This window comes from Artibeus jamaicensis, unplaced genomic scaffold (genome assembly GCF_021234435.1).
Source record: "Artibeus jamaicensis isolate MK-2021 breed Jamaican fruit bat unplaced genomic scaffold, CSHL_Jam_final contig_233, whole genome shotgun sequence".
Lineage (NCBI taxonomy): Eukaryota > Metazoa > Chordata > Mammalia > Chiroptera > Phyllostomidae > Artibeus > Artibeus jamaicensis.
In genome coordinates, this window is record NW_026521486.1 from 8026279 (window position 1) to 8053311 (window position 27033).

Sequence of the window (27033 nt, forward strand, 5' to 3'; positions counted from 1 at the left end):
CGGTTGAATTTGAATTTCAGAAGACAACAAATCATTTTCTTTAGCATGAGTATGCCCTTTCTACGCCCCCCTTTGCCTCCTCCCCCCACTCCCTCCCGGCTTGTCCCAGCAGCTCCCCCGCCTCTCACCCTGTTCGGGGCAGCGCCTCTGTTCTCCTTTCCCCTCTCCCCCAAACTCAGCCTTCTCAGTGCAACTGAGGTTTCAGGTCACGCCCTTCCCCAACCACTCTGACACAGCCACATAAGTTTAGGGCTTGGTTTTAGAATTAAAAACATTTTATTGCAATTTTTTCCTAGGTAACAATGTCTGAACATTTTGGAATTAACGTCTAGGACTTCTTTCTGATACAGTAGGTTTCCCTCATTCACTCGTAACATAGGTTTCTACTTTAGAATGTACAAAAAGCACTGGTATTAATTTCACTCTTGGTGAATATTCAAGTCGTGTATAATCTTCCTCACCCACAAACATTGTTGAGATGAACAGGGATTTGTGAACAAAAAGTAACAAGAACGCTTGCTCTACCACATGTTAAAACTTATAAAGCTAGAAAGACCCATCAAAGTGGCAGGTGCCATTCAGAGAACAATAAAGTCCAAAGCCTAGAAATGGACTGAGCACATTCAGGGACTTTCTGTGTCGTAAAACTGGCATTTCATACACATGGACGAGGAACAGGAGATCCAACCAGTAATGCAAAGACCCCCGGGCCACTCGCTAGAAGGCAGCAGAGGCTAGCTCTCAGCTCCTGTGTGTGCATTCCAAAAGCATGACCATTTTACATGAAAAGGCTGAAACCCAGAAAGAACTAGAAAAAATAAATTAGGACGAGTGCACTTTGGAAGCGGGAAGGCCTTTGTGGGGCCCTGCTGGTGTTCCCCGGGAGGCCGAACAGGAAACTCTGCTTTGTGGGCGCCCACAAGCCCCACGTACACATTCAGAGGCAAATCCTATGCCGGGGAAACACAACAAGCACCGTGTGTGGAAGACCATACGTAACAGCTTTAAAATCTTCATCAGAAGAAGACGAGCACCTGACAGAACCAAGTCCTCCCTGAGCATAGCCCAGTAAAACAAAACAAAACAAACAAACAAGCAAACAAAACAAGGCCCATGAGATAAAAAAGTATGTGCAAACTTGAAAGTTATTAGATAATGAAAATTAAAATAATTTAATGCCATAATTTTTGCCTAGCAGGAAGGCAAAGATTTAAAAGAACTGTGATCCCTTCATAGGCCTAGACGTAGGCCACAAGCCCCTTGAACTTGGCTGTGGGCATTGCAGGCCTTTCTGCAAAAAGGACGGAGCAGTTCTTCTAACTTGCCCACAGCAGACGTGGGTTCCGAGCGCCCCTCTCCTCCTGACTTTTCTGGTCCCGCCAGCCTGGGTGCAGGAAGTCCGCCAGGAAGCAGGTCGGTGGTCACCCCCGGCGCAGGCCCTATGGCCCCAACCCTCCCTGCCACTTAGCTGAGACCTGCCCAGCTTCCCACAACCTCAGAATGGTTCTTCCTAACCACACCCTCTTACCACACCCATTTCTTGGAGTCACATAACGGTGCTTGGCCACCACATCTGGGGCCACAGTGCCTGACGAAGGCAGGTGGAAGGCAGGTGCAGTCCTGCGCTGCTCAGCCAAGCCCCGGACCCCCGGGGCCCCACTGCCCCTGTGCCCCCGCCCCCTGCCCCTGGCCTGGATCTGGCATTTGCACCTGCTGCAAACAGGCTGCGGACACAGGGCCTCCTACACGGCCTGTCACGCCCGCCTCAGAATAGGCCCTGACTGAGCCGTGACCTCTCAGAACATGCTTCGCTTGGACCTCACTCTAATACTAAAGCAGGGAAAAGAGAAAGAAGAAATGAGCAAAAGCCTGGTAATAAAGAAAATGAGGGCACACGAAATGAGTGTGTATGGAATGTTCTAATAATTCAGAACCTAAAAATAGGCGAACTTGAAAGAAAACTGTGTGTGTGTGTCTGTGTGTGTGTCAGTGGGACAGGGGAGGGGTGCAGGGGGAGAGAGAAGCTTGACCTTGCTAAAGGCCAAGGGAGAAGTTAGGTGGTTCACTCATTTTTCTGGTCTCCTTTCTGTGGCGTTGTAGAAATGAGGGTGGAAAAAACCCGAGGCTGGTGAGAGGAAGGCAGGCGGGAGGGAAGGCAGACGCCCCTTCCACGCGTGCCCCCCCGGGGGCTGCAGGGGTCAGCACACCTCCCCAGGCCTGCTGACGTCCCAGGGCGGCAGCGACAGGTAGTCCTGCTGCTTCAGGGCTTTGAAGAGCTGAATGGCAGGCACCTGGGGAATGGACTGACGCGGAGACTTCTTGACCTGGAACACCTGGTCCAGGTCCCTGATCTCAGGACAGGGTTCCGGAGAAGGGGACTTACTTTGGGGTGAGAGCGCACCGGACCCGACACCAGGGAGGAAGCAGTAATCGCCCACCTGCTGCAGGACCAGGAGGCCCTCGGGGTGTGGGGAGACTGGGGTCACCTCTACCCGGGGCTCCTTGGGGCTCGGGATGGGGCTGCTGGCTATGGGAGGGGCAGGACTGCCCAGAGGGGGCTTAGGGGGCTGGCCCATGGCCGAAGGGAGCTCCACATAGCTGTCAAATACTGACGTCATGGGGGCCAAGGCCTCAGGTGGCTGGCCGGCCAGTACAGGAGGGAGGCTGTGGTTCTGGTCTGAGGGGAGGCTGAGAGGGGGCACCCAGGGGGCTGTTGGTGCCCCTGTGGATGGGGTGAGTGCCAGGTCTGCAGTGCTGACGTAATCAGAGACCATGGTGTCACCCTCAGGGCCCTGAGCCCCACTAGACAGAGCTGTGGGGCCACCCTTCATGCCCTGACCCCACAACGTGAGCGTGAGTGCAGGTGCGGGGGGCGCAGTGTCTGTCCCTGCCTCCAGGGAGGGGCTCGCCTCCTTGGCCCCGGGGCAGGGCCTTCTCTCTGCTCCCCCGGCCTGGCCCCGTCCCAGCACCTGGGCCAGCGGGACCAGCTGCACCTGCTCCCCTTCAGGCAGGCACATGTACTCCAGGGACCCTGAGGACGGCGGCTCGTGGCTCACGCCCGTCTGTGGGAGCACCTCCGGGCCCACGAGCTCCGGCAGGGACAGGCTGTGGGGTGGGCCCAGGTAGGGGCCGTTGAAGTCAAAGCCAGAAACCTTCCTCTCAAGCCTGCTTGAGGCGGCTGGCAGGCAGGGCTGGAGGCTTGGGGGCAGCTCCGCGGGCAGGTCTGAAGTGGCTGGGGTGGTTTTAGGCTCAGACGGTGAGTCGCTGGCAAGGTTAGGGTCCTCTATAGTAAGATGTGACACCTTGCTGTGCACGCCGTCCACAGGGGACACCCTGTGGGAGGGACAGGTATGGAGATGTTGGGCCCGCCCTGGGCAGAACTGAGGTTCATGCAGGTGGGGCTGTGGGGGCCGGGGCACCGGGAGGTTTGGGATCATCAGGGTTCACAGAGAACCCAGAGCAGGGCTGGGGCTGTGGGGCATCGGGGGCGGAACTCAGGGCAGGAAACCAGACGTTCCTTCCGTCCCCCTGTGAGTCCGGCCCTGCAGCCTCCGTGCTCTTGATCCACGGCTTCCTCTCTCAGGTGCGCCGCTGTCCCCACTGCTCCCTGATGTGCTCCCTCCGGGGCCCAGTCCTTCCCACGCTCCTCCTCCCTGGTGTACAGCGCCCTCTCCTGAGGGTTAGTGGAGAGCTGGTGGCGCAGGCGCTGACCAGAAGGATTCGTGGCTCCTTGGCCACCCCACGAGGCCGAGCCGTGTGGGGAGCAGGGCACGGAGAGCTTATCAGTCAGACCTGAGCTGCGGCTGCTGTGAGCCTAGGCATCAGGAAGTTCTTCCAGCCACCCAGTGGGGAGGCCCCTTGTTTCACACTGAGCTGCAGGCCAGAGGGAAACCCTTCTGAGCCTCCGAGGTGCACGCTGGGGCCACCCTCCTACCTCCCGGGGATCCCAGGCCCAGACACTCACCTGTCCAGCCCAGGGAAGGGGCTGTCCCACGGCCCCCCGTGTGAGGCGCTCCTGCAGGTGAGGATGCTGTCTGGGAGCCGGAGCCCCGCACTCCCGTTCTGGAAGAGAAGGACGTTTGTACCTCTGGGGGTGGGACCTCAAGATGGTGAAGGTGGGGGATGGCTGTGGGGTGACGAGGGATTCGGGGAGCCCTCAGACACGGGAGAAATCTCAGCATGGTCAGGACCAGATGTGGCTTTCTGACACCGGAAGGAGAGGCCACAGATGGGCCGGGACCTCGCTGGGGCCCTCCACTCCAGCACTGAAGGGCAGGGTCCCTATTCAGGTGAGGCTCATCTGGGGGGTTGCTGCCTCTGGGCTCGCACCCTAGACTGCCCACACTGGCCTCGCAGAGACCCCCCTACGGAGAGCTGGCCCTGCCTGGCCGAGGGGCTCCTCCGCTCTGTGGTCCTCTCAGCCTCCTGCGATGGGTCTCCAGCCCCAACATCCCCCCATCTCCATCCCTCATGACGTGGCCCCGCGTGCCTTCTGCCTACAGTGACCTTCCCACCAGGCACCACTCAGATCGCTCAAGGCTCAGCTCTGCTGTCCTGTCCTTGGGGAGCCATTCTGCCTCCCACCCACCCTCAGTAAACCTAGCCCCTTCCTGGGCCCACCTTTGCCCTTCCAGCATCCCCACCCTCAGCTCTCTCCTGCTGCACGTGGGCCCCTGAAGGCAGGGCACCTGTGTATCTGGGGGGCCCAGGGGTCTTTAGGGATGAACTTGCAGGTGCTGGCCTTGCTCCTAGAGCTTTCCAGCCCCCTCCCGGGGCCACCTATGCCCCACTTTCAAAGCCCCCCCGGGAAGGGAAGGAGGAGTGGCATGGGTACATGGGCACTGGCGCAGGAGCCCTCCCCACCCCAGCTGTCCTCACGGCAGATCCTACCTGGAACAGGTGGCTCTTACTGGGGTTGGGGATTTTCTCCTCCCACTTCCGGTTCAGCCTGGAAAGACAGCAGGGAGGTGAGAGCCACCGGAGCCCTCAGGGCAGCTGCCTATGCTCACATTCAGAGGGGAAACTGAGGCCCAAGGAGAGGACAAGATCTGCCCGAGATCCCCCAGGGAGTGGGGGGCAGAGCAGAGACTGGAGTGATCAGCTGTGGAATCCCTGTGGCCCCTGGGGTCTTGGGTGTGCCTACCCCCACCTGTCATGGGGGCCCCTTACCTGTACCAATATAGGCCACAGAAGCGCAGGACCGGGAGTAAGGTGAGGGTGGTGAAGACCAGGATGAAGGCCAGGCCCCACGTGGGCAGCACTACCAGGTAGCCAGGAAAGAAAGAGGAGCATTAACACCTGCGGACAGAAAGGCTGGGGCTCTGGGGCGGGTGGGGCCAGGTCAATGCCGGTGGAGTATGGGGTGGAGAAGGGGGGGCAGACACAGGCTAAGAAGGGGGCACTGTTCTGCACCCACCCCCACCCCGCCACCAATATTTCAGTGCTAAAGAGGACACAAGAGGGTAGATCTTTTCCAGTAGCAGGAGGTGCCTGGGGTGGGGGCAGGGGTGACTGTAGCCCATGGAAACCATGGGGCCAGCCCGAAGAGGGTCCTATGTAGGCGCACCCTGGAGATACTGCACGTGTGGTTTCAGATTACGACAATAAAGCAAATTCTGCAATAAAGTAAGTCGCACAAATGATTTGGTCCCCTAAGGGCATAAACATGTTGTGTTTGCACTATCCTATACTCTATTGTGTGTGCAATAGTGTTACGTCTTAAAAACAATGTAGAAAAATAAAATGCCTAGGAATAAATTTAACCAAGGAGGTAAAAGTTCTGTGCCTGAAAGACATCGAAGAAAGAAGTAGAAGAAGATACAGATGAGGGGGAGCAGACACCATGTCCAAGGAGAGGAAGAGTTGACATTGGTAAAAAGTCCTCACTACTCCAAAAAGTCAATAAAGCCAACTCAGTTCTTATTCAAATACCAATGATATTTTCACAGAACCACAGTGATCAGCCACAGTGAATAGCCACAATGATCTTGAGAAAAAAGGAGCAAAGTCGGAGGTATCTCCCTACCTGATATCAAATGATACTACAAAACTACAGGAATCAAAACAGCATGGTACTGGCATAAAAAAAGGACACATAGATCAATGAAACTGAAGAGAGAGCCCAGAAATAAACCCATGCCTACATGCTCAATTAATATTTGACAAAGGAAGCAAGAACATACGACGTGGTAAAGACTCTATTCAGAAAATGGTGTTGAAAAAATTGGATGGATACATACAAAAAAAAAAAAAGAAACTAGACCACCTTCTTACACCCTAGACAAGAATAAACTCTAAATGGATTAAAGACTTAAATGTCAGACCTGAAACTATAAAACTCCTAGAAGAAAACATAGGCAGTAAAATCTCTAACATTTCTCTTAGCAATATTTTTTCTGATATGTTTCCTTGGCTAAAGAAAAAAAAAAGAGCCAGCATCAAATGAAAAAGATTTTGCACAGCAAACCACCAACAAAGTGAAAAAAGGCTACTGAATGGAAGAAGGTACTCCCCAATGATACAACCTATAAATCTTTATATCTTCATATTCATATTCCTACTTTATAAATATTCATATTTTCACACAGCATACTCATATTTTATAAAGAACACAGACAACTCAACACAATAATAAAAATACACCAATCCAATTAAAAAGTGGACGAGGCCCTGACCAGTGCGGGTCAGTTGGCTGGGCGTTGTCCCACGCAGTGAAAGGTCACTGGTTCCGTTCCCGGTCAGGGCATGCAGTGGGTTTGGTCCGCCAGTGGGTTTGGTCCACGCATGCCAGAGGCAACTGATCGATGCTTCACTCTCACACCAATGTGTCCCTCCTTCTTTTCCTCCCTTCCTTTCCCCCTCTAAAAATAAATAAATAAAATCTTTAAAAAGGGGGAGTGGACAGAGGGCCTGAATAGGAGTGTCTTCAAAGAGGACACCCAGGTGGCCAACGTACATGTGAAAAGATGCTCAGCATCACTATCAACCTCACTACTCATCAGAGAAATGCCAGTTAAAACCACAGTGAGATACCACCTCACACCTGTCAGAATGGCCATCATCAATAACTTTTTTAAAAACACCAAACAAGTATTTGTGAAGACATGGAGAAAAGGGGACCCCTGTGCACTGTAGGTGGGAATGCAGACTGGTGCAGCCGCTGTGGAAAGCAGCATGGAATTTCCTCCAAAAAGTAAAAGTGGAGCTGCCTTATGACTCAGCAATTCCACTTCTGGGCGAATATCCAAAGAAACCCAAAACGCTGGTCTGAAAGAACCCATGCTTCCCTATGTTCATTGCAGCATTATTTATAATAGCCAAGCTATGAAAGCAACCCAAGTGCCCATCAATAAGCAAGCAGATACAGAAAACATGGTAAAGAAAAGTGGGTTTATATATATATAATGAAATATTACTTAGCCTTAAAAAGAAAGAACTCTCACCATTTTGGAAGGCCCAGGTAGACACAGGATGTATTATCCTAAGTGAAATACATCAAACAGAGAAAGGCAACTACAGAACCACATAATCTCACTTACGAGTGGAATCTAAAGAACAAAACCCAACAAAACAGAAGCAGACTCATAGATACGGACGACAGGCTGATGGTTACGGAGGAAGGGGGTGGAGGGCTGGGTGAAAAGGGTGAAGGGATTGACAAGCAGAAATCTGTAGTCACAAAATCGTCACAGGGATGTACGCACAGAATAGGGAATATAGTCCTTAACGTTGTAACGACTGGGTGTGGCGCAGGTGCGCGCTGTAAGTATCGAGGGGCGGGGCACTCTGTCAAGCCTGTCATTGCCTCACCGCCACTCTGTACGTCTGAGGTTAATAACGAAATGACACTGAGTATCGGGACCTCACTGCCATCCGCGGTGCACTCCAGGTGACGGGCGACACATGGGAGCGAAGGGCGCTCAGGCTGGGTGGGGTCACAGCCCTGCGTCTTGATCACCGCCGTGCGTGACCACAGCCCGGCTATGGCAGGAGAGGCGCGTGGGTGCGGGGAGACGGACGGACGTACCCCAGTCGGTGTCCCAGGAGCACTCCGCGCTCCACTCGCTCCAGATCCCGTTGTAGCCGCTGTCAGGCTTGACCCTCACTCTCGCCTGGTACCTGGCGGAGGGCTCCAGGGACGGCAGCGGCATGACGCGGGTGTTGGGAAGGCGCTCAGTCTTGCTCTCCTGGGGGTGCAGGCGTGTCGGCAGGGGTGCCGAGGCAACTTCCGGGCTCACGCGGGCATGGCTGCACTCCCCTCCCACCTCAGCACCCCAGTCTCTGCTGCCCGTCAGCCCCCTGCTGGGGTCACACTCCCCAGGTCTGAGGTAGGACACCCCCACCGGGAGGGACCCTCCTTTACTCCCAGAGACAGGGAGCACTCCCATGGGACCAGGGGCCACACGTCTTGCAATGGGCCCCTGTGACATATGATGACACCAAGGCCCAGAAACCCTACGGGGTCACCCTGTTCCATCCTCATCTTGAGATGCCTCAATTTCCCAGCTCCTCAGGGACAGCCAGGACCCCATCTGTGACCTCCCCAGACTGCCGCGCAGGGTGACTAGACTCCAGATCTAAGACAGGGGTTCAGGAGCCTGGGGCCTAGCCCCAGATCCACCACTGACCCATCCCCTCCTGGCCTCAGTTTCTCCATTTGCAGCTGGCCCTGAGGTTTCTGGTCTGCCCCCTGGGGAGCCTCAGGCTCTGCGAGTGGACGGAGGGCTGCCGGGGGTTGGGGGGTTGGGGCCGCGACCTCGCCCTGGGCGGGGCCCTGCCTGCAGTGCCAGCGGCAGGCTGCGCGTTCCTGTCGGATGGGACTCCTCGGAAGGAACGCCCCCTTCCTGACTTGGAGAACTCTTCACCCAGCACCTCGCAGCCCTCCCTGCCTGGACTTCTGTGCTTGCTTCGACATTCAGGGCCACCTGGGTCCACACCGGCCAAGTACCATCATCTCTCCGAATCTCACTCCAAGGGATGAGACAGTGAGCCACTGATCGCCCAGGGTTGTGACCACCAAGTGCCAGTGGCTTCTTTTGCCTGGTCACCTGCAGGAGCCAGGCCTCTGACAGGAGGCACCTTCCCAGGTCGCCCCCACCTGCCACCACAGAACCCTCCAGGGCACATGCCCGCACCTGCCAGGAGACCGCAGCTTTCTTGTACTGGACTTGGAAGGCGTGCATGATGTGTGAGAAGGACATCTTCTCCACCTCCCAGCGCAAAACGTGGCCGTCTCTGTCCTTGGTCACACTGAGCGTCGGGGGCGCCATCTGGACTGGGGGGAGGAAACTTTTAGGGGCGTTGTGCCTATGTTCCTCCCAGGGGACGTCCCTTGCCTTCTGTGTCGATCCCAGGTGCTGTCTCCAGTGGCCCGGACCTCAGGCCCCGCCCACCCCAGGGTCACTGTCACCATCTCCCCCGGTTTGACCTGAGCAGCCCTGTTCTTGGCTGCTGAGGAGTCTCCCTTGTTTTGTGGTGAGGGGACCCACAGCACAGGTTACCGTATGTTGCTGTGTATAACGTGCACTTTTTTTGCCCAAATTTTTGAGGGAAAAATAAGGATGTACATTATAGGTGGGTAGTACTAATTCTGTATCTATATAAATATTTTCAATTCTTTTATTTATGCGTATGCATCAAAAGTGTAATTCTAGAAAGCAATAACGATATCCGTGTGCAAAATAATATCCTGGAATACAATAATCAGGTTTGTTTTTAAATATAAATAAAAATTGAATTAAAAAATTAAAATGAAAGGATTTTTTCCCTGAAAATTTGGGCCAAAAACATGTGCATTATACATGGCAAAATACGGTACTCAAAATACTTAAGTAAAAATAAAACCACTATAATTGGCTCTGTTCTAGAGCCGTGACTGTGTTCGAGACACTTAGACATGCTCAGCCCGTGTGAATTAGTTCCCTCTAGTCTGGCAGCAACCCTCTGGGCAGGTGCCAGTAACGCGCCACAGTTTGCAGACAGAGAAGCTGAGTCCCAGAGCACTTAGTCACTTGTTGAGGACAGGCAGCTAGTGAGGGGCAGAGGTCAAGGTTGTAGCCTGGCCGATCCCCAGAGAGCAAGTGGTGGATCCTAACCCCGGTGACTCGGACAAATGGGCTCCAGCCTGGAGGTGGGTGGGAGACCTTGATCGTCCTCAGACAACGCGGGGGTTCCTTTGCACGGCACTCGCGGCATAACCGGAAGCAGGGATACTAACCCGCAAGGAGTGTGGGCTGATTCGCCCCCACCCCAGCCCCCACGTGAGGCAGTGAATCCCAGGTCAGTTATTGTGAAGACTGAAAGGATCCGTGGGGGGGACTCCGGAAACGTGAAAGCAGAAAACCCAACCGGGAACTAAAGGAACAGTTTGGTGGGAGGAGCAGGCTGAGAGCTGGAGATTCAGTGCCTGGGAGGAACTGGACAGGAAGGCAGAGCTCAAAGGAATGGAGGAAGGGCATTGGACTCCCGGGGAAGGTCAGTGAACCTTCTTACATGCTAGTTGCCATTGTCATTATTTTTAAAATTTATTTGTTTTTAGAGAGAAGGGAAGGAAGGAAGAGAAACATGGATGTGTGAGAGATGGATCAGCTGCCTCATGCACACCCGCTACTGGGGACCTGGCCTGCAACCCAGACATGCACCCTGACTGGGAATCCAGCCGGCGACCTTTGGGTTTGAGGCCGGCCCTCAATCCACTGAGCCGAATCAGCCAGGGCTTTTTTGTATTAATGCTCCCTGAGAACTTAAAGAGAAGATTCTAATGAGCTTTGTTCACTTTACCCACTGGACTGAGTTTCTTCAAAGCGACAAATGTAGAGACAGGGACATAAGGAGCCCTGAGTTTATGCAGGTTACATCCACAACACACACAACTGTCCCAAGATCCCCTTGTCCCCTCGCTGGAAGGCTGAGGGCAAACTCACTGTTCTCAGAGCTCTTTATACACTTCTCTTCCACCTTCGGCCGAACGGAGATGAGGTACTGGCTGTGGCTCTGGGGGTCGGCCACGGGGACCTGGCACCGGTACAGGGTGTGGGGGCCGTGGGCCTCCTCCTTCAGCACGGAGGAGCACTCCTTCTCCCTGAGGGTCAAGGCAGCAGTGAGCGCAGCAGGAGGCAGGGACCTCGGGAGGGGTGGGACCTCGGGACGAGCTGTGGCTGTTGCTGAGCACCCAGGGGAGGGGGTGGCCTGGGGAAGAGGGGAGGGTACGGAGGAAGGGGACACTCACTCTGCGTCGGGGCCGGACCTGTAGAAGAGGGTGAAGGAGATGGAGCTGGTCACCTCGGACCTTACTTCCCAGGAGCAGCTGAGCACGGCGCCCCCGTCAAAGACGCACCGGAGGTTCTGGGGCTGGGCCTTGTCCCCTGGAGGGGAGACAGTCCCCCGCTCACTCACTCCTCCACTCCTTCCCCAGCCCTCCGCCGCTGCCCACCTCAGGGCTCACTCCAGGGAACTTCTGGGCTTTGGGGCCCAAAAGGCCAGGGGTTAGACTTCAGCCTGAACCTGCCAGCTGTGCGCCCACAGGACAGAGAGTGAATTCTGTGAACCCTCAGCCCCTCCGCCACCATGGGAGTGGGGACAGTGTCTAGTGCCGGGGTCTGGGGATTCTCGCAGGAATGGTGTTTGTCTGCCCATGGTGCAGGTTTCATGCAAACGCCGCCATTCAGGATGAAACGGTGACCCCAGTGTCATGATTACAAGGCACACAGTGTGCAGACACCAGGGCCCTGAGCAAGCTGGGCTGCCTCTACAGAGCCTCTTGGGGCGGGTGGGCCCAGGGAGGCGACTTTAAACACCCTGTGTAGGTGGGCAGAGTCCGCAGTGTGGACCGTGGGACTCCTGCCTCGGAGCCCAATGAGCCGCCCTCCCTGCAGAGGGACAGCGCCTCCCCTTGTCCCCTTACCTGGCTGGGAGTCCCAGTGAACCTCTGGGCTCCACGGGCTTGGCCTTCCAGAGAGCCTGGAGCCCTGGCCCAGCCGGGCGCGCACTCGGGCCACGTAGGTGCAGCTGGGTAGGAGGTGCTCCGGCCCCAGATCGGCCTGCGGGGAGGTGGTGTAGAGGGTGGAGGCATCCTGCCAGGAGAGAGGGGCTGTTGGAGCAGCCGCCGGCTGGGCCTAGTCCCTGTGGGCTGAGGGCCGAGCTGGCCGGGGTCCCTACCTCCCAGGAGTCCTGAAGCCGCCTGTAGACCACCTCAAACTCCAGGTCTGACAGCCACTGGCCCTGGGAACACCCGAGGGCCGTACTCCAGGTCAGCTGGAAGTGGTCTGTGGTAGCAGTGATGCGGAGGTCCGTGGGTGCGGGGGGCTGCACTGAGGGAGAGGAGGGCAAGGGACTGTGAGGGGCTGGGCGGCAGCGAGGTGGTCAAGGCCCTGCATGGTCTTTGTGTGGACAGCCGGGGTTTCCGGGAGGAGCGCTGGCCCCACTGGCTGACTGACCTCGGACCAACCCCAGCCCTCTGTGGGCGTCAGGCCCTTCCTCTGCCAAACCGTGGGGACTCAGTGGATAAAGGCTGTGCAGATGGCTGTGCCTTGATACAAGGCGCCAGCAATTAAACTGGAAATGCAGCCTCCCTCAGTCCCCAGGTCCCACTGCCCAGGATGCTGTGTGTCCTTCCCCACCCAGCAGAGGGCGCTGTGGCTCACATTACTCTCTATGCTCCCCCTCTCCACCTGCCCTAGGTCTTGCACCTCTCAGTGCCCAGCATGAGAGTTCCTCTTCTAGAACCTTCTTGGATCCCCTCCACCAGGCAGAATCTTTGCTCCTTTTCCAGTTCCACCATCATCAACTATATGGTCCTTACCCTGGTGGGTTTGTGTTTCCCCATCTGCCTCCCCAATGGCAGAGGAGCTGGTGGGTGGCAGGGTGTGGCCCTTGGTCCCCTCCCTTCTCCCCAGGGCCTTCGATGCAGCGGTTCAGTGCATTTGGGGGGGTGAAGCGAACGAAGAGGCGAGTGAAGACAGGCGGCAACCCCCAGGGCCTTCTCATGAATCCCGTCCCTCCACCCACAGCAAGCCGGCCCCTGTGGAGGCCTCGAGGGCAGCGTGGGCAGCTTCACGAGTGACTGGTCAGGCCCTGACCGTGAAGCCTCTGTGTCTGGCTGCCCAGGGGTGGCTTTCAAACACAAAGAATTCAACGAAAGCCTGAATAAGGTGTACACATTTGAGGCTGGGCGAGGAACGTGGTCAGAGTGGAGCCTGCAGAACATGAGCCCGGAGCGGCGGACACAGGGTGCCCCCTTCCTCCCATGGCCACACCAGGCATGCCTGGTCCCCCCTGCACTCCCAGCCCCCCAGCCTGTCACGGAGTGGGCGTCCTTCTCTGCGTGGGGCTCTAGGAAGCTGCTGCCAACTGAACTGACTGGGAGCCCAGTGGAAGGCCTAGTCATCGAACCTGAGAGGCTTTAGTCCACCAGCCCATTTCACAGATGGAGAAACTGACTGAGGAAGTGAAACATCCAGATCTCCAAATGTGGGAGCCCCGAGCCTGCCAGGTGCATCCCGCCCCCTCCTCAGCACCTCACAGCCTCCCTGACTCGTTGCCATAATAAATGAGGTGGACCTGACTTCCACCAGGCAAACGGGCCCCTCATGCCCCATTTCCTGGTGTCCCTGTACCCACTGTGATACCTTCCCCATTCCCAGGCCATAAGCTTCACAAGGGCAGGGGTCCTTCCAGGCTTGTTCAGGGCTTCCCTGGTGTACGTAGTGCTCAGTGAAGGAGCAGATTAAGGGATGTGTTGCAGGCACATCCCAGCTTTGACTTAGATCGCCGTATCCCCACCCCTTGCCCCGTCCCAGGTGAATCCTCCTCGTTTCTCCACGGGATCAGGACCCAGGTGACGCTCTGAGCTCCGATCTCCTGCCACTTCCTCCCCGAGCCGTTCACCGTGTGCATCCAGCCGTGCTGGCCTCTTCACACCCACACCTGTCCCTGTCATGCCCTTTCAATGCCTTTCCATCGCCTAGACTCTGACCTATAAATGCCCCTGCAGGGCACAGGCCTCTCTAGGCCAGGCCCCCGCCTTCACTGCCCCGGCCTTCCTGCCACTGTCTGGCCCTCCTGACGCTGATGCTCTCGGGACTCAAGTTATTAGCGGGTTTTCCAACCTGCCTGACACTCCCGAGTCTCGCGGCCTTTGCACACGCTGCTTCCCCTGCTCTTCCCGCTCTCTTCTCCCACCCACCCTGCAGGTCTCCCTGCAAAGCTTGTGCCTCTGGAAAGCCCGTCCCAACCTCCCAGGGTCTCCTCGCCCACCGCTCCTCTGTGTGTGGCATGACCTGCCTTCAGGGCACGATCACTGCAGACCGTACCTGGTGCTCCCCCTCCAGCCCCAGCCTGTGCACAGCACCCGGGGCAGGGCTCTTTCTCAGCCATTGAACCCACACTGTGAGACACAGTCTGAAATGCATTCCGCCTGGTCTAACCCGCCTGCTCCTCCAGACACAGCTTTGTGTTGCGGGGACAGAGGCAGGCAGCCACGGCCAAGCCCTCCCATCGGACGTTTGCAAGGCGCACCACAGGATGGCCCGTGTTTGGGACACTAAAGTCAGAAATCAGATCTGAGTCACTCTGGACAAGTCCCTTGCTCTCTCAGCCTCAGTTTCACCATCAGGGAATTGGGGTAAAAGAAATGGCACCCGGCACCATATGCTACTGTAACTGGGAAATAACCTCAGGCAGTATTTCCTGAAAGCCAGCCATCGGCAATTTCCTGCCATGTGGACATTAACTTTTAAAAAGGACCCTCTGCCCTGGTCGGTGGCTCAGCTGGTTGGAGTGTTGCCCTGTAGACCAAAAGGTCATAGGTTTGATTCCTGGTCAGGGCGTGTGTGACAGGCAACCAGTCAGTGTTTCTCTCTCACCCTGCTGCCCCCCAAGCCTCTTCCCCCCATCTGTCTAAAAAGCAAGGAAAAAATGTCTTTGAGGGAGGGTTTAGAAAAAATGACCCTCCTCCGTCTTTACTTAAGGCTCATTCTGAGTGAAATAAAATTGAATGAATGAGATTAAAGCACTGGTTACAATTTTGTCTACTGTATGGTCAAAGGAAGCCTAACTATTTACATAAAGTGACCATGAAGACCATGGGCTGTCCCGGGCCATCGTGTGACACTGGGGGCCACGCAGCGAGGGCAGTTAGAAGGTTGTGAGGTCCTTCTGACGTACAGGAAGCACCTGGCAAGCCTGACACAGAATTGTCACTTCTGCTCAGTGGCGGCACTCTGGACAAGTTACAAAACCTCTCTGGGTCTGAAGGGCCTCCTCTGTAGGACGGGCTATTGCAGACCGTGGGTGGGATGAGCTGGCGAGTCATTAGTGGATCAGAAGATTCTGGAAGGGAAGCCTTCGTGCCGGAAGGCAATGGCTCAGCACCGGGGGAGCGGCCAGGGCCGGGGGGCCACTTTATCCGGGCTCCCCACAGTGTTCCTGCTCCAACACCTTCATCGTAAGGGGACTGCACTTCTTCCCTCAAAAAACCAAAGCACCGCCAAGCCAGCGTCTCCATCCCTTGCTGGCCCACCCCCGGGAGTCCAGCCCCCCCGGGGCTGCTGTCCTCACTGGGGCCCATCCCCAGCCGAGGACCCCAGGTCTCACCATTCTGGCTCAGAGTAACGGCGAGCTGGGCGCCCAGAGGCCTGTCTGGTTGGAACGAGAAGTTGTCCTTGTCAGAATTGACGAACAGCGTGTAGGGAATGACGCATCTTCTGGGCACACAGGGAGGAGAGGGGCATTCTGACCAGAGCATGTCGTCGCTGAGCTCACAGGACACCGGCTGCGGGGGGCTCCTGCCAGGGGAGGACACGGGTTAGACCAGCGCGAAGAGGAACCGCTCGTTCATGGCATCATCGTGATTCCCATGTGCGAGGCTTCGTCCCGGGCCAGGGGCCCTGCTGTGGACAAAACACCCACAAATCCTGCCCCTGAAACCGACATCCTGCTGGAGGGAGACGCACGTGAAACAGCTGAATGAAATAAGTCGTGTGCCAAACAGAGGAGACTGTGCGCGATCGGGCGCAGCCGGAAAGGACAAGGAGCCCAGAAGCACTGGAGTGGGGAGTGCAATTTGAAACAGGGGCGATAGGAAAGGCCTCCCGGAAAAGGTGCCAACTGAGGAGAAACTTGAAGGAGGTGGGGGAGGAGCCACGCTCATTCCAGGGAAAGGAGATTTCAGGTCATTGAAACAGCAAGTACAAAGGCCCTGGGGCAGGCTCAGAGGGGCAGGAGGTGCAAAGGCCCTGGGGCAGGCTCGGAGAAGTGGGTGTATGAGTAGGCAGTCAGACACTGAGCAGTGTGTGCAAGTCGGGAAGGTCTAGGAGTCTAACTGAGTCAGGCGACAGGAAGTCACCAGCTGAAGAGAGTTTAAGGAATTTGGATTTTACTGTAAGAGGGAAAAATGAGAGAGTGGTGAGCAAAGGAGTGACATCTTCTGACGTGCTTTGCAAGGACTCCTCTGGCTGCTGGGTTGTGGATGGCTAGGGTCGGGAAGGATGGCAGTTAGGAGCAGTTAGGAGGCTCGTGGAATATCCCGAGTGATAGGAAATGGTTCGAACCAGTGCGGTGGCGTTAGCACTGGCTGGATTCATGTTCTATTTGAAGATGAAGTTGACAGAATTTGCAGACTGGTTAGATGCTCCAGCGGGGAAGGAGAGGTGGTAGAGAGATTCAAACATCAACAAAACCCTCCAGGTGTTGGGCTTGAGCCACTCGGAGCCCCCATTTAGTGAAGGGAGATGGCAAGACTGGAGCTGGAGCGGTCTTCGGGGGACAGGGCAGAAATTTGGTTGAGGATGTTTGGGGTTGAGGACATCTGTCTTCTAAGGGATGATGTGGAGAGGCAGGCAATCCTGTTGGCTTGCAGCTCAGGGGGAGGTCTGGGCTGGAGGGAGCGGGGAGGGACCCGGAGCCTGAGGCTGGATCTTTGCCATTGGGTCGGGATATAAGACTGCAGGACTGAGCTCTGGGGCATCACACTCTTCAAGTTCAAAACCAAAGAAGGGAGCAGACTCGGAGACAGAAAGAATAGGCCAGGGAGACACAGGACAAAGAATGAGTGTGGTGGCCAGAAGTCAGGAGAGAAAAAGGCTTCAGAAGGACCCTGTGGTCAGTCCAAGTCAGGTGTGCTCCGGGTCCAGAGGGGAGAAGCTCAGACTGACCATTAGCCTGAGCCCCAGTGGAGGGCTTTGCTGCCTTTGGCAGGTGCAGTTTGGGCGGCCTGCTGGGGGCGACAGAATCCTGGGGCAGTAGTTCGGGAGAGACTGACTGGAAGGACACTGGGAACACAGGCTGGGACAACTCTTCAGTGGAGTGTTGTTACAAAGGGAGGCGGAGAGTGGGCCCTGACGGGAGGAGATGGGGTAGGGAGGTGGCCTGGAGTTGCACCCCCTTCTTGGCATCTGGAGGTGGGGGTCCGGCACGTTGGCTCAGCAATTGCGAATGATCCCAGGGAGGGTCCACTGAAAGCACAGGGAAGAGTGGAGACCATGGTGGCAGTGATGTCCTTCAGCAGCAAGACCGGGGGGTGGGGGGAAGCTGGCTGCAGAATCACTGCGGGGGATCCCTCCCTGCAGGTAGGTCCAGGGAGGTGGCCGGCGTGTGGCCCCGCAGTGAGAGCACGCAGGGGCTGGCGCTTCCTTCCTGGGAGCCTGGTGTCTCAGCTCAGGAGGAAGCCGGTCACAGCCAAGGGCGGGCGGTGGCGGCAGTAATGGGGAGGGTGGAGAAGGAAAGGTAGACGTTTCTGGGAGAGTGGCAGGAGGGCTGAGTGGCCATGCTGTGGCTGTGACAGTGGCTCCTTCCCAGAGTGACCCCCCCAGGGGTCCTCCCATCCCTGGGATGCTGACAGTTTAATTATTCCTATCACTATGAGTCAGACTGTCACCAAATCCCAGCCTGGTGGGAGGCGGCTCGCCAAATGCCACAGGCCCTGAAGACGCCCTGAGGGGAAAGGACAAACCCCTCCACCTGGAGGTCTCAGGGTCTCAGGGACACATGGAGCCCACCCCCACAGGCCCGACACAGGATTCCAGCCACCACGTGGTTGGGCGGAGGTGCGGACCTCAGCTCCACAGCCTCGGTTTCCTCATCTGTGAGCTGGGCAGTCTACCCCTGCCCTGCCGGTCTCTAAAGCAGAACTTGCGCAGGGTGACTTTGCTACATTGTGATGAAATTAGGGAAGATTATCACCATCGGCAGCAACAACATTAACGCAGATGCTTTCCCTGGAAACCCTGGTGTGAGACGCCAGCACCCCTGCCCGGAGGCCACCTGACGGAGCTGGAGCTCCTAGGCCTCCCTCCTCCGTCCTCTGTGCAGCCCCCCGTGGGCACAGCCAGGCACGGCAGCCCCGCCCTGCCCTCAGCCCCGTGCCCCCGCCACTCACTCATTCAGCCTGCGGTAGAGGGTCACATTGACGAACCGCTGGGCATCCTGGGTGTCGGCCCACCCACACACGATGCGGCTGGTGTAGTCATTGTGACAGCGCAGGGTCTGCAGTGGGACGGTCCCCGGCCCGGGAGAGGCCAGGAGGGGGTCACACCTCTCCCCTCCCCTGTCTGGATAGAAGCACAATGTTCTAGTTAATTCCCAGTGCATTTCCTGAGCCCCTGCTGTGTCCCTGATGCCCCAGGACAGGGACGTGCACCTGGCACAGACCCTGCTCCTGGAGCCCTGGGTGCATCCCGGGAGGAGAGGCACAAACCCACCGAGAGGCACCGGGCCCACCCTGCTCTCGGACCTCCTGTCAGTTAGCAGCCGGGCTTGATGGCTGGAAAAGGGAATGTGGCTCCCATGGTTACCAGAGAGCCGAGTTCCCTGGGAGCCCTGGAGAAGCAGGGTTCACGAGCCTCAGGAGCAGCCCAGCTGGGCCTCCAAGCAGGAGGAGTTTGCTGGAGCTGAAGCAGGAAAAGACCCCCAGTCAGGGGGCCCCAGGGAGATGGGCATCAGTCAGGCCACCGTCAGAAGAGCAGAGTGGGGAAGGGGGGACAAGAGAAGGGGCAGAGAAAAGGCTGGAAGGGCCGGCCTGGAGGTCAGAGGCCTCGAATGCCACACTGAAAAATGTGGGCAGAGAAAAAGCATAAGCCGAGATGGACTTTAGAGGAGGCCTGAGAGAATGGGCAGGGGTGTGGGAGGATGTAGGGTGGGGGGCACCTGGGAAGGTTAGGGAGAGAAAAGAAATGAGGAAAAGGAGAGAGGGAAGGGAGGCCGGAGTCACTGGGAGCCTGGGGGGGGGGGGGAATGTGTGGGGGTCCAGCAGCGAGGAGTGAGACTGAGAGGGGAGGGGGTGGGGAGGGACGTCAGCTCACCTGGGGCCCCTGCCATGCTGGGCCCCCAGCACAGAGCCAGCAGGGTCATGAAGAGCAGCCACCAGGGCGACGCCATCTCCGGGTCAGCTGTGGATGAGCAGGGTCCAGGTCTTCCTGGCCTGGAATCTTGTGTCCCTCCCCAGTTGGGGGCCAGACTATAGCCTTGTCATCTGTTCTTGTGAATCCTCCCTCCAGAACTCGTTTTCTCCAGGCCTGCGGAGGAAACGTCATTGGGAAGCTGCCCCTCCCAGTCCTGTATCCCCAGGGCCTCAGCTCACTTTTGGGGCAAACCCAGGAGTAGCCCTGATGCATGGGCTCCAGCCCCCACTGGAGAGTCCCGTCCCCTGAGCCTCAGTGTCCTTGGGTGTGACCACGAGCGAGAAGCACTCATGACCTCTGAAGGCGTGGGCTCCCACCGGGCGGGGCACCCGGCACCCCGCGCAGTACCCTGGTGGTGGGGAACCCTGAGAGGGAGGCCTGGTGTTTGGCTTGCCTTGAGTGCCCCGTGGCTACTGACCTACGTCTGCTCTGGAGACTCGCCGGGTGCTGGGGCCACGGCGTCCTCCCCTGGGTGTGATCACGTGCTCACTCACACCCCCGGGACCGGTGCTCTCCCCACCTCTGCCCGGGTTCCCGGCATTCCTCCCACACGGCTGTCTGAACGCCAGTTCCCTATTCTCAGCAGGAGGCTGGGGACTTCCTCTTTCCATCCCTAGGAAGATGGCCTGAAACTTCGCTCTAGTTGTGGGAGCTGCGTGCACACGCATGCACACACACACACACACACACACACGAACACCCTCACACACCAGCAGCCACCCTGCTGGGAAAAGCAGTACTCTGTGCTCAGCCACCTTGACCTTCAACACAGGCACTGGCCTGCTCTGGCCGGGGGCCGGACTAACTCCCCCACGCCCTTTGAACCTCACTGTGCCTCTGTGAAGTGTCCATGAGCACGCATGTCATTCACAGGGTTGTCATGAGGAGAACCAAAGGCGATGATGTTTATAGACCGTTTGGGCTGATTAGGGTGCAAGAAAGAGGAGTGGGTTTGTTGGGAGCTGGGGAGAGAGGGCCCGCTTCCCGTCCTGCGGGGGGTGGGGGGGGCAGTGCCCAGGGTGGGCGAGTGCGAGGCTGTGCGGGCTGCCCCTGGCACTGGCCCGAGAACAGTGCTTTACTGGGGTCTTATCATGGCTAGAAAGACTACGCATGTAAAGAAAGCAATTCATCCCGAAATAAGTTAAAGGGTTAACACGAGTCTTATAAAACTGAAACTTTTTTGCAAAAACTCGATAGAAAGAAACATTTTTGGGGAGAGTCAATGAGATATTTAAAGATGAGGAGGTTTAACCCACTAGCAAAATGTACTAGAAAGATCTGACAAATAAAGGAGTGTGTTGTGCTCTCTCTCTCTCTCTCTCACACACACACACACACACACACACACACACACACACGATAGATCAATGGCCACAGACCCGACAAAGTCTGTTTTGCCCAAGGATGGGCTCTCTGGTGAAGGAGGGACAGGAAATCAGCAGGGAGGAATTGGAGGAAGCGCTAAGATAACTGAACAGCATACAGTGCATCAGCCCAAACCCCTCTCTCATACAAGTCCCCGAATATCAGGCCTTTTTAAAATTTAAGTGGAAGAAGTCAAAGCATATTAAACTCACAAACCATAGAAGTGAATACCTTAAAACTGTGCAAACTTAAAAGCAGAAGAAGAAATCAGAGACGAAGGCTGACAGAAAGTACATAAAAGCAAATTTTTCTATATTTTATAAAAATAACTAGACCGTAAAGCAAAGAACAAGGGGACGAAGTCATGTCCGCAGCAAGAACACAGAGAACAGATAGCTGTCTTCACATTGTAAATGGTGAAAAGTAGTTAGTGTCAGCAAAGAACACACACGTAAAAATCACTCACACACAGAATTCCTGTTAGTGGCTAACAGTGATAAAAGGCTGACCGAGCCCTGGCTGGTGTGGCTCAGTGGATTGAGTGCCGGCCTGTAAATCGAAGGGTCACCAGTTCGATTCCCAGTCAGGGCACAGGCCCGGGTTGAGGGCCAGGGCCCCAGTTGGGGGCCTGTGAGAGGCAGCTGATCAATATGTCTCCCACACACTGATGTTTCTCTCCCTCTCTTTTTCCCTTCCTTCCCCTGTCTCTCTATATAAACAAATCAAATCTAAAAAAAAAATAATTCTGACCATGAGCCTGGCCGGGTTCAAAGGGCTTTACAGATATTAATAATCCGTGTGTTGGTTACTATGAGAATCCCCACTCTATCACTGAGGAAAGAGGTAAAGGGTCCACGGTGACAGCCTGGTGACAGACAGGCTGGGACCGAAGGCCACAGCAGGCAGGCGCTAGAGTTTGTGCTCTCGACCACTCCATCGGCAGCGGTGGTGTTTCCCAGTCTCCTGTGCCGCACCCGAGCCAACACTCTCGCAGACACGTCTGCGGGCGTGCCCACCCAAACAGAGCCCCAACACACCAGGACTTCCAAACGTCTGAACTGGCGCCCCCAGGGAGATCTGGGAAATGACGGCCATTCAGAAGGACAAGCCTCTAGGCAAAGAACAAACAGAGATTTTGGAATTTGGTGGTGAAATAGTCATAATTTTAAAAAACCTCAGTAATGGGCCAAATTACAGAACAGACACTATAAACAATTACATTGTGATGGTGCATATTAAAGACAGAGCGAAAGGACAAGGAGAGGGAACGCCCTCAAGGGCAGCTGAGACCTGGCCATGAAACCCAGGAGTTCCGACGTCTACGAGCAGAGGACAGAGAGAGCTGAGGGCGGGTATGGCGGACAGTGTCAGGCAACGAGCTGACAGAAGCTCGGGTTTTATCTGGGACTTTGGCTGCACAGAATAAACGACTATTCCCTACAGTCTCTCATTGTTGAGTGTGGTCACATGACTAAAGGTTGTCCAAGGAGATGTGAGTGGACACATTGGATGAGCTACTTAAAAAAGGTTGTTTAAAGAGAGTTGGCTCAGGTGGGAGAGGTCCATTTTTGTTCTACCTTTCCACATCCTTCCAGCCTGAAACTTGGAAGTGATGGTCGGAGCTCCAGCAGCCGTTTTGGACCATGAGGTTACCTTGAGGATGAAAGCTACGTGCAACAGCAAGGGGGAAACCTGCATCCGTCTTTTCACTGTGGAGCAACTGCACCAGCCTGAAACTGCCTACTTTTAGACATCTTTTATGTGAGAGAAAAATAAACTTCTGTATTGTTAAACCACTGACTGTCGTTTGGGGATGTTTCCTTGTGCCCCCAAATAGATACAATTAGAAACAGAAGAAAACATCACAGGGCTTTGAAGGAGATGACAGTTCACTAAGTGAGGAGCCAGATTAATTTTTAATAGTGATACCAGTCACATACTGCTGAACTTTCAATCATCCAAGAATAAAAGCGTAATCCTAGAAGCTTCCAGAAGGAAGGAAACAAACAGATTATTTTTAATGCAGCAAGGGTCAGGTGGGAAAGATTTTCTCAAGAAGTTAGTGACTCTGAACTCTAGATAGATAGTGCTGTCTTGAAAGTATGGAGAGACAATATATTTAAACCTAGACTCATAAAATGTCAAGTTTACTTTGAAGTTCAAGGGCCAAAAAACCCCCACAACATTTTGGAAATGTAAGGACCAAAAAAAGGGTTTTACATCTTTTCTGAAAAATTACTCTCAGATGTATTTTTTTTTAATCCAAGAAAGAAAGAAAACATGTGATACTGGAATCGGTGGTAAGAAAATAAACCAATAAGACTTACAGTTAAGTAAAGAATCGTTACTGAATAGAAGGAAAATAAATCAGTACAAGATACCAGTATTAAATCCAAAAATCAGATGATTTTAATGTGACAGTTGGCTGTGAGGTTGGGGTGACAGCACAGAAGTGAAAACCTACCAAGGAACTTGTCTGCTTTGGAAGAGCGTGTGTATGGTCACTGAGAGTCAAGGTAACCACAGGGGCAGGACGATGACAGAGAGGGAAGGAGAGGAGGGAGAGGGAGAACAGAGAAGAGAAAAACCAAATACTCTCTCGCTCAAAATGAACACACACACCAAAATTCCCAAACTTGTGAAGAACTTTAATGGTAGGAATGAAAGCTGGAAATGGAAAAACAAACAAACAAACCAAGTTTACTGTAGAGAAAAACAGTTTCAGAGGGTAGTCTGGCAGAGAGCCATTGAGAAATCTATTCATGATAAAAAGAAACAGATGAATAGAGTGGAGAAGAAAAATGGGTAAGATTATTATTATTATTATTATTATTATTATTAAATTATTTTATTCTTACCCGAGGACATTTTTTTCATTGTTTCCAGGGAGAGAAAAAGAGAGAGAGGAAGGGGGAGAGAGAACATTGATTTGAGAGAGAAAAGCATCAATTGGTTGCTCTTTGCTTGTGCCCAGACTGGGGATCACACACGCCTGAACCAGGGATCGAACCTGCAGCCTACGTATCTGCCCTGACTGGGAATTGAACCCACAACCTTTCAGTTACAGTGCTGACGCTCCATCCAACTGAGCCACACTAGCCAGGGCGGGTAAGTTTATCTTGATAGACACTCCTAAGTAATTGATACGAACGCCATTTGGTACAAAAACCATTCCTGACTAAACAAACAAACAAACAAACAAACAAACCACGGCGAATGAGGAGAGGACGGACAGGTCTTTGGCGTGTCTGGTTATCTACTGGAAACCTGTGGCTCCATCAGAGGCAGAGAGAACGACAGGGCCCTCCCGGTCAGAGGCACAAAGGAGAAGCTGCCCCTTGTCGGCAGTCTTCTCCCCAATCATCTCCAAACTCCATGCAGTCTGGATCAGAACTCCAAAACAAGTTCCAACAGGATTTTTAATGGGTGTGACTGACCAATTGTAAATCATAACAAACCAAAGATGAGAGACTCGCTTTATTAGCTATACAAATAATAGGGAAGATAATAATAGGCAGATGGGACAGAATACAGTAAGGAAAACCAGCAAGGAGGGCTTTAGGGGGCCATGATGGCGTTTCAGCCACCGAGGCTGCACACACGTCATCGGTGACATTGCCACAATTAGCTGATCACTTTATAAGTTAACTTATTACTTTACACATTACCCTCCTCTCTAAATTCTAGGTGGATTGAAGATCTAAAAATCAAACTAAAATGATGAAAGCATCACAAACAGATCTTTAACCTTAGGGCTTGAACACGAAATCTAGAAAGCGCTAAGTAAAAAATAATACAGATTTGATTTAGAAGCAATGAACACATTTTTAAATAAAACAAGGTATCTTTCACGTGGTGGAAAAAAATAGACAAGTGATCATCTGGAAGAATATTTTTTCGACATATGCAAATAAATTGTTAATCCACAAAAGACTGACTCGTTTCTAAAGTGAAGGCGTCCAAGTCACAGAGCCCATCAGAAAGGAGACAAAAGACACTTCCATGGGCGCCATCAAAGGTGTCCATTTGGCGACGACGCGAAACTTCACCCATAATCAGAGACAAAAATCCAAGAAGAACCAGATCGTTTTCATCTGTTACATTGGACCCAATTAAAAGATTCTTTTTCTGAAGAGAAATCAGCCTTTTTGTGCATGACCGTGTGGGTATCTGTTAATTTTGCTACCTTGAGGATGATTTGAAAAGAGCTATTATAGGTTAGTAAACGCGCAGTCTCCTGTTGCCCAGCAATTCTGCCTCTGGGGATCTGGGCCGCAAAATCGCTTTCACAGGTGTGGGAAAACACCCCAAGTGTCGGTGGGGGACTGGGCAGACTGTGGAGTGTCCGCACTAATAAATGCCACACATCTTAGGGTTAATAATGAATTCAATCTATATGCATTATTGTGGAAAGTTGCTAAGACAGTATTAGGTGAGAAAATAAGTCACAGAACAATATGTATGTAATAATCCCATTGATGTATGAGGAAAAACTATATACTGCTGTGGCTGGGTGGTCAGTTGCTTGGAGCATTGTCCCATACACGGAAAGGTGGCAGGTTCAAATCCCAGTCAGGGCACACACCTAGGTTGCAGGTTTGATCCCCAGCATGTATGGGAGGCAACCGATCCATGTTTCTCTCTCACAACAATCTTTCTGTCTCTCTCCCTTCCTCTCTCTCTAAAATCAATAAAACCATAACCTCAGGTGAGAATTTAAAAAAAAAGAAAGAAAGAAAGACTACATACACTACACTTAGAAAATGGAAGGATGCATGTGATGAAGAGGGTGGGATGTGGGACCGGAGGACAGAGACGACCGGGACTTTGTCTTTTTTGCTGCACAATTTCAGGTTGTTCCAATTTTTCACAGAGCAGCTACCCATGCATTCACTTGTTTAATGTTAAATACGCTCATTAACTGCGTTCGCCTGTAGTGTTGGTGAAACAGCACAGAGTGAGAAAAACTGAGGAATAAAGAAAGAGGAGATGAAAGGTCCTAGGAAAGGTGTTACTCATTTAAAATAAATTAATTAAAAAAAAAACTACTAGGCAGTAGGAAGGGCGACAGGCAGAGGGAATCAGAATCGGGTCGCGAAATAGCAGGGCCTTGGAGGAGGAGAAACCACGCACCGGCTACTTGTCACTAAAGGCAGTGTGGTGAGGCCCGCGGACTCCTGCCCTGGTTCGGACCCCACAACTCCTGCCCTGTCGGCCACAGGGCCAATGCCCACACCTGCACGAATGTGCTGACAGCCCTGGACGCCCACCCGCCCACCCAGGTGGCACACTGGGGGACAGAACACACACCAGCTAAGTGATAACACTTCAGGGCGAGTGTGATAGCAAAAACGTTCTCCGAGGAGGAAAAATATGTGTGAGAGTAAGAGACTGGCTCCTTCTCATTTTCTGAAGTGAACTTCCCAAGCCGCACCAAGCCCTGGGCCTGAGCACAGAGGGCTCCAGGTTTCCCCTTCAGCCTCCCAGTCTCACGTTCCCTCATCCCCGAGTCCCGTGGACATCCCGTGCGCTCCCAGTCTCTCTCTCTCTCTGCCCACCACCCCACGGGGTATCAGGTACTATGGCGCTCTTCCCACACAAGCCCGGAGCAGAAAGTAAATGTTCCCACTGCCTCCAACACCTAGTGACACTTTAGTAAACAAAGCAGAGAGGGAGGGGACCCGGCATCTGACTCGCAGGCCTGACCCTCCACCCTGCACCATTCCAGGGCAGTAGAAGCCCACCAGCGAGGCCTGTCCTCTCCCCAAGCCCAAGCACCCAAGCTGGTCAGCACCCAGGCTGACTCCTCGCCCACCAGCTTCCCTGGGAGTCCGGGCTCAGGTCTTTCCAAGAGGTCAAACCCCAAGGTCCCTGAGTCCCCAGAGCACACCTGCCTACCCAACACCCCCAGCCTCTCCCTGTCCCTTCTGTCCCAGTCTCCCCACACCCCCCTGCCCCCTACCCCACTCCAGTCAGCCTGCCCCCTAAGCTGGCCGTACCTCTCCGTGGTGGGACAGACCAGCCTCCTGCTGGAGTCTCGGTGGCTGAGCGCCTCTCACGCTTCCTATTTATGCTGCCGTTGTTGGAAAACAGAAGCAGAAAGAGGAAGCGGTGCCCAGGCCCTGTTTCTGAGCCAGCGGCTTTTCTCAGGATTGCCTGCTTCTTAGAACTGCGGACTCCGGGACGTCAATTCTCATTCTAAGTCTTAACTGATTTTGCAAACATTCCTTCTGCTAATGTCCACTTTGTCTCCCCAGGAACTCCTACACATCCT

General features: G+C 54.4%; 1 protein-coding gene across 1 annotated transcript; it reads right to left on the reverse strand.

Moving 5' to 3' along the window:
• Window positions 1–253: 253 nt before the first annotated feature.
• On the reverse strand, window positions 254–27033 carry CSF2RB (colony stimulating factor 2 receptor subunit beta). Its single transcript, XM_037160395.2, has 14 exons — window positions 26759–27033; window positions 19296–19508; window positions 18374–18545; window positions 15592–15782; window positions 12157–12308; window positions 11903–12071; window positions 11228–11363; window positions 10923–11080; window positions 9135–9274; window positions 8027–8186; window positions 5170–5260; window positions 4891–4948; window positions 3965–4062; window positions 254–3333 (listed from the first exon to the last, which is right to left on the reverse strand). Exons 2-14 carry the CDS (start codon window positions 19369–19371, stop codon window positions 2199–2201), a joined length of 2736 nt encoding a protein of 911 aa, XP_037016290.2. The 5' UTR covers window positions 19372–19508; window positions 26759–27033; the 3' UTR covers window positions 254–2198.

Excerpts from the sequence above, each read along its gene's own strand:
- CSF2RB (XM_037160395.2), bottom strand. The coding sequence starts at position 19,371 with ATGGCGTCGCCCTGGTGGCTGCTCTTCATGACCCTGCTGGCTCTGTGC. Across the intron at positions 11,364-11,902 it reads TCACTGGGACTCCCAGCCAG|GGGACAAGGCCCAGCCCCAG; the intron begins GTAAGGGGACAA and ends TCTCCCCTCCAG. Across the intron at positions 8,187-9,134 it reads AAGCTGCGGTCTCCTGGCAG|GAGAGCAAGACTGAGCGCCT; the intron begins GTGCGGGCATGT and ends CTGCACCCCCAG.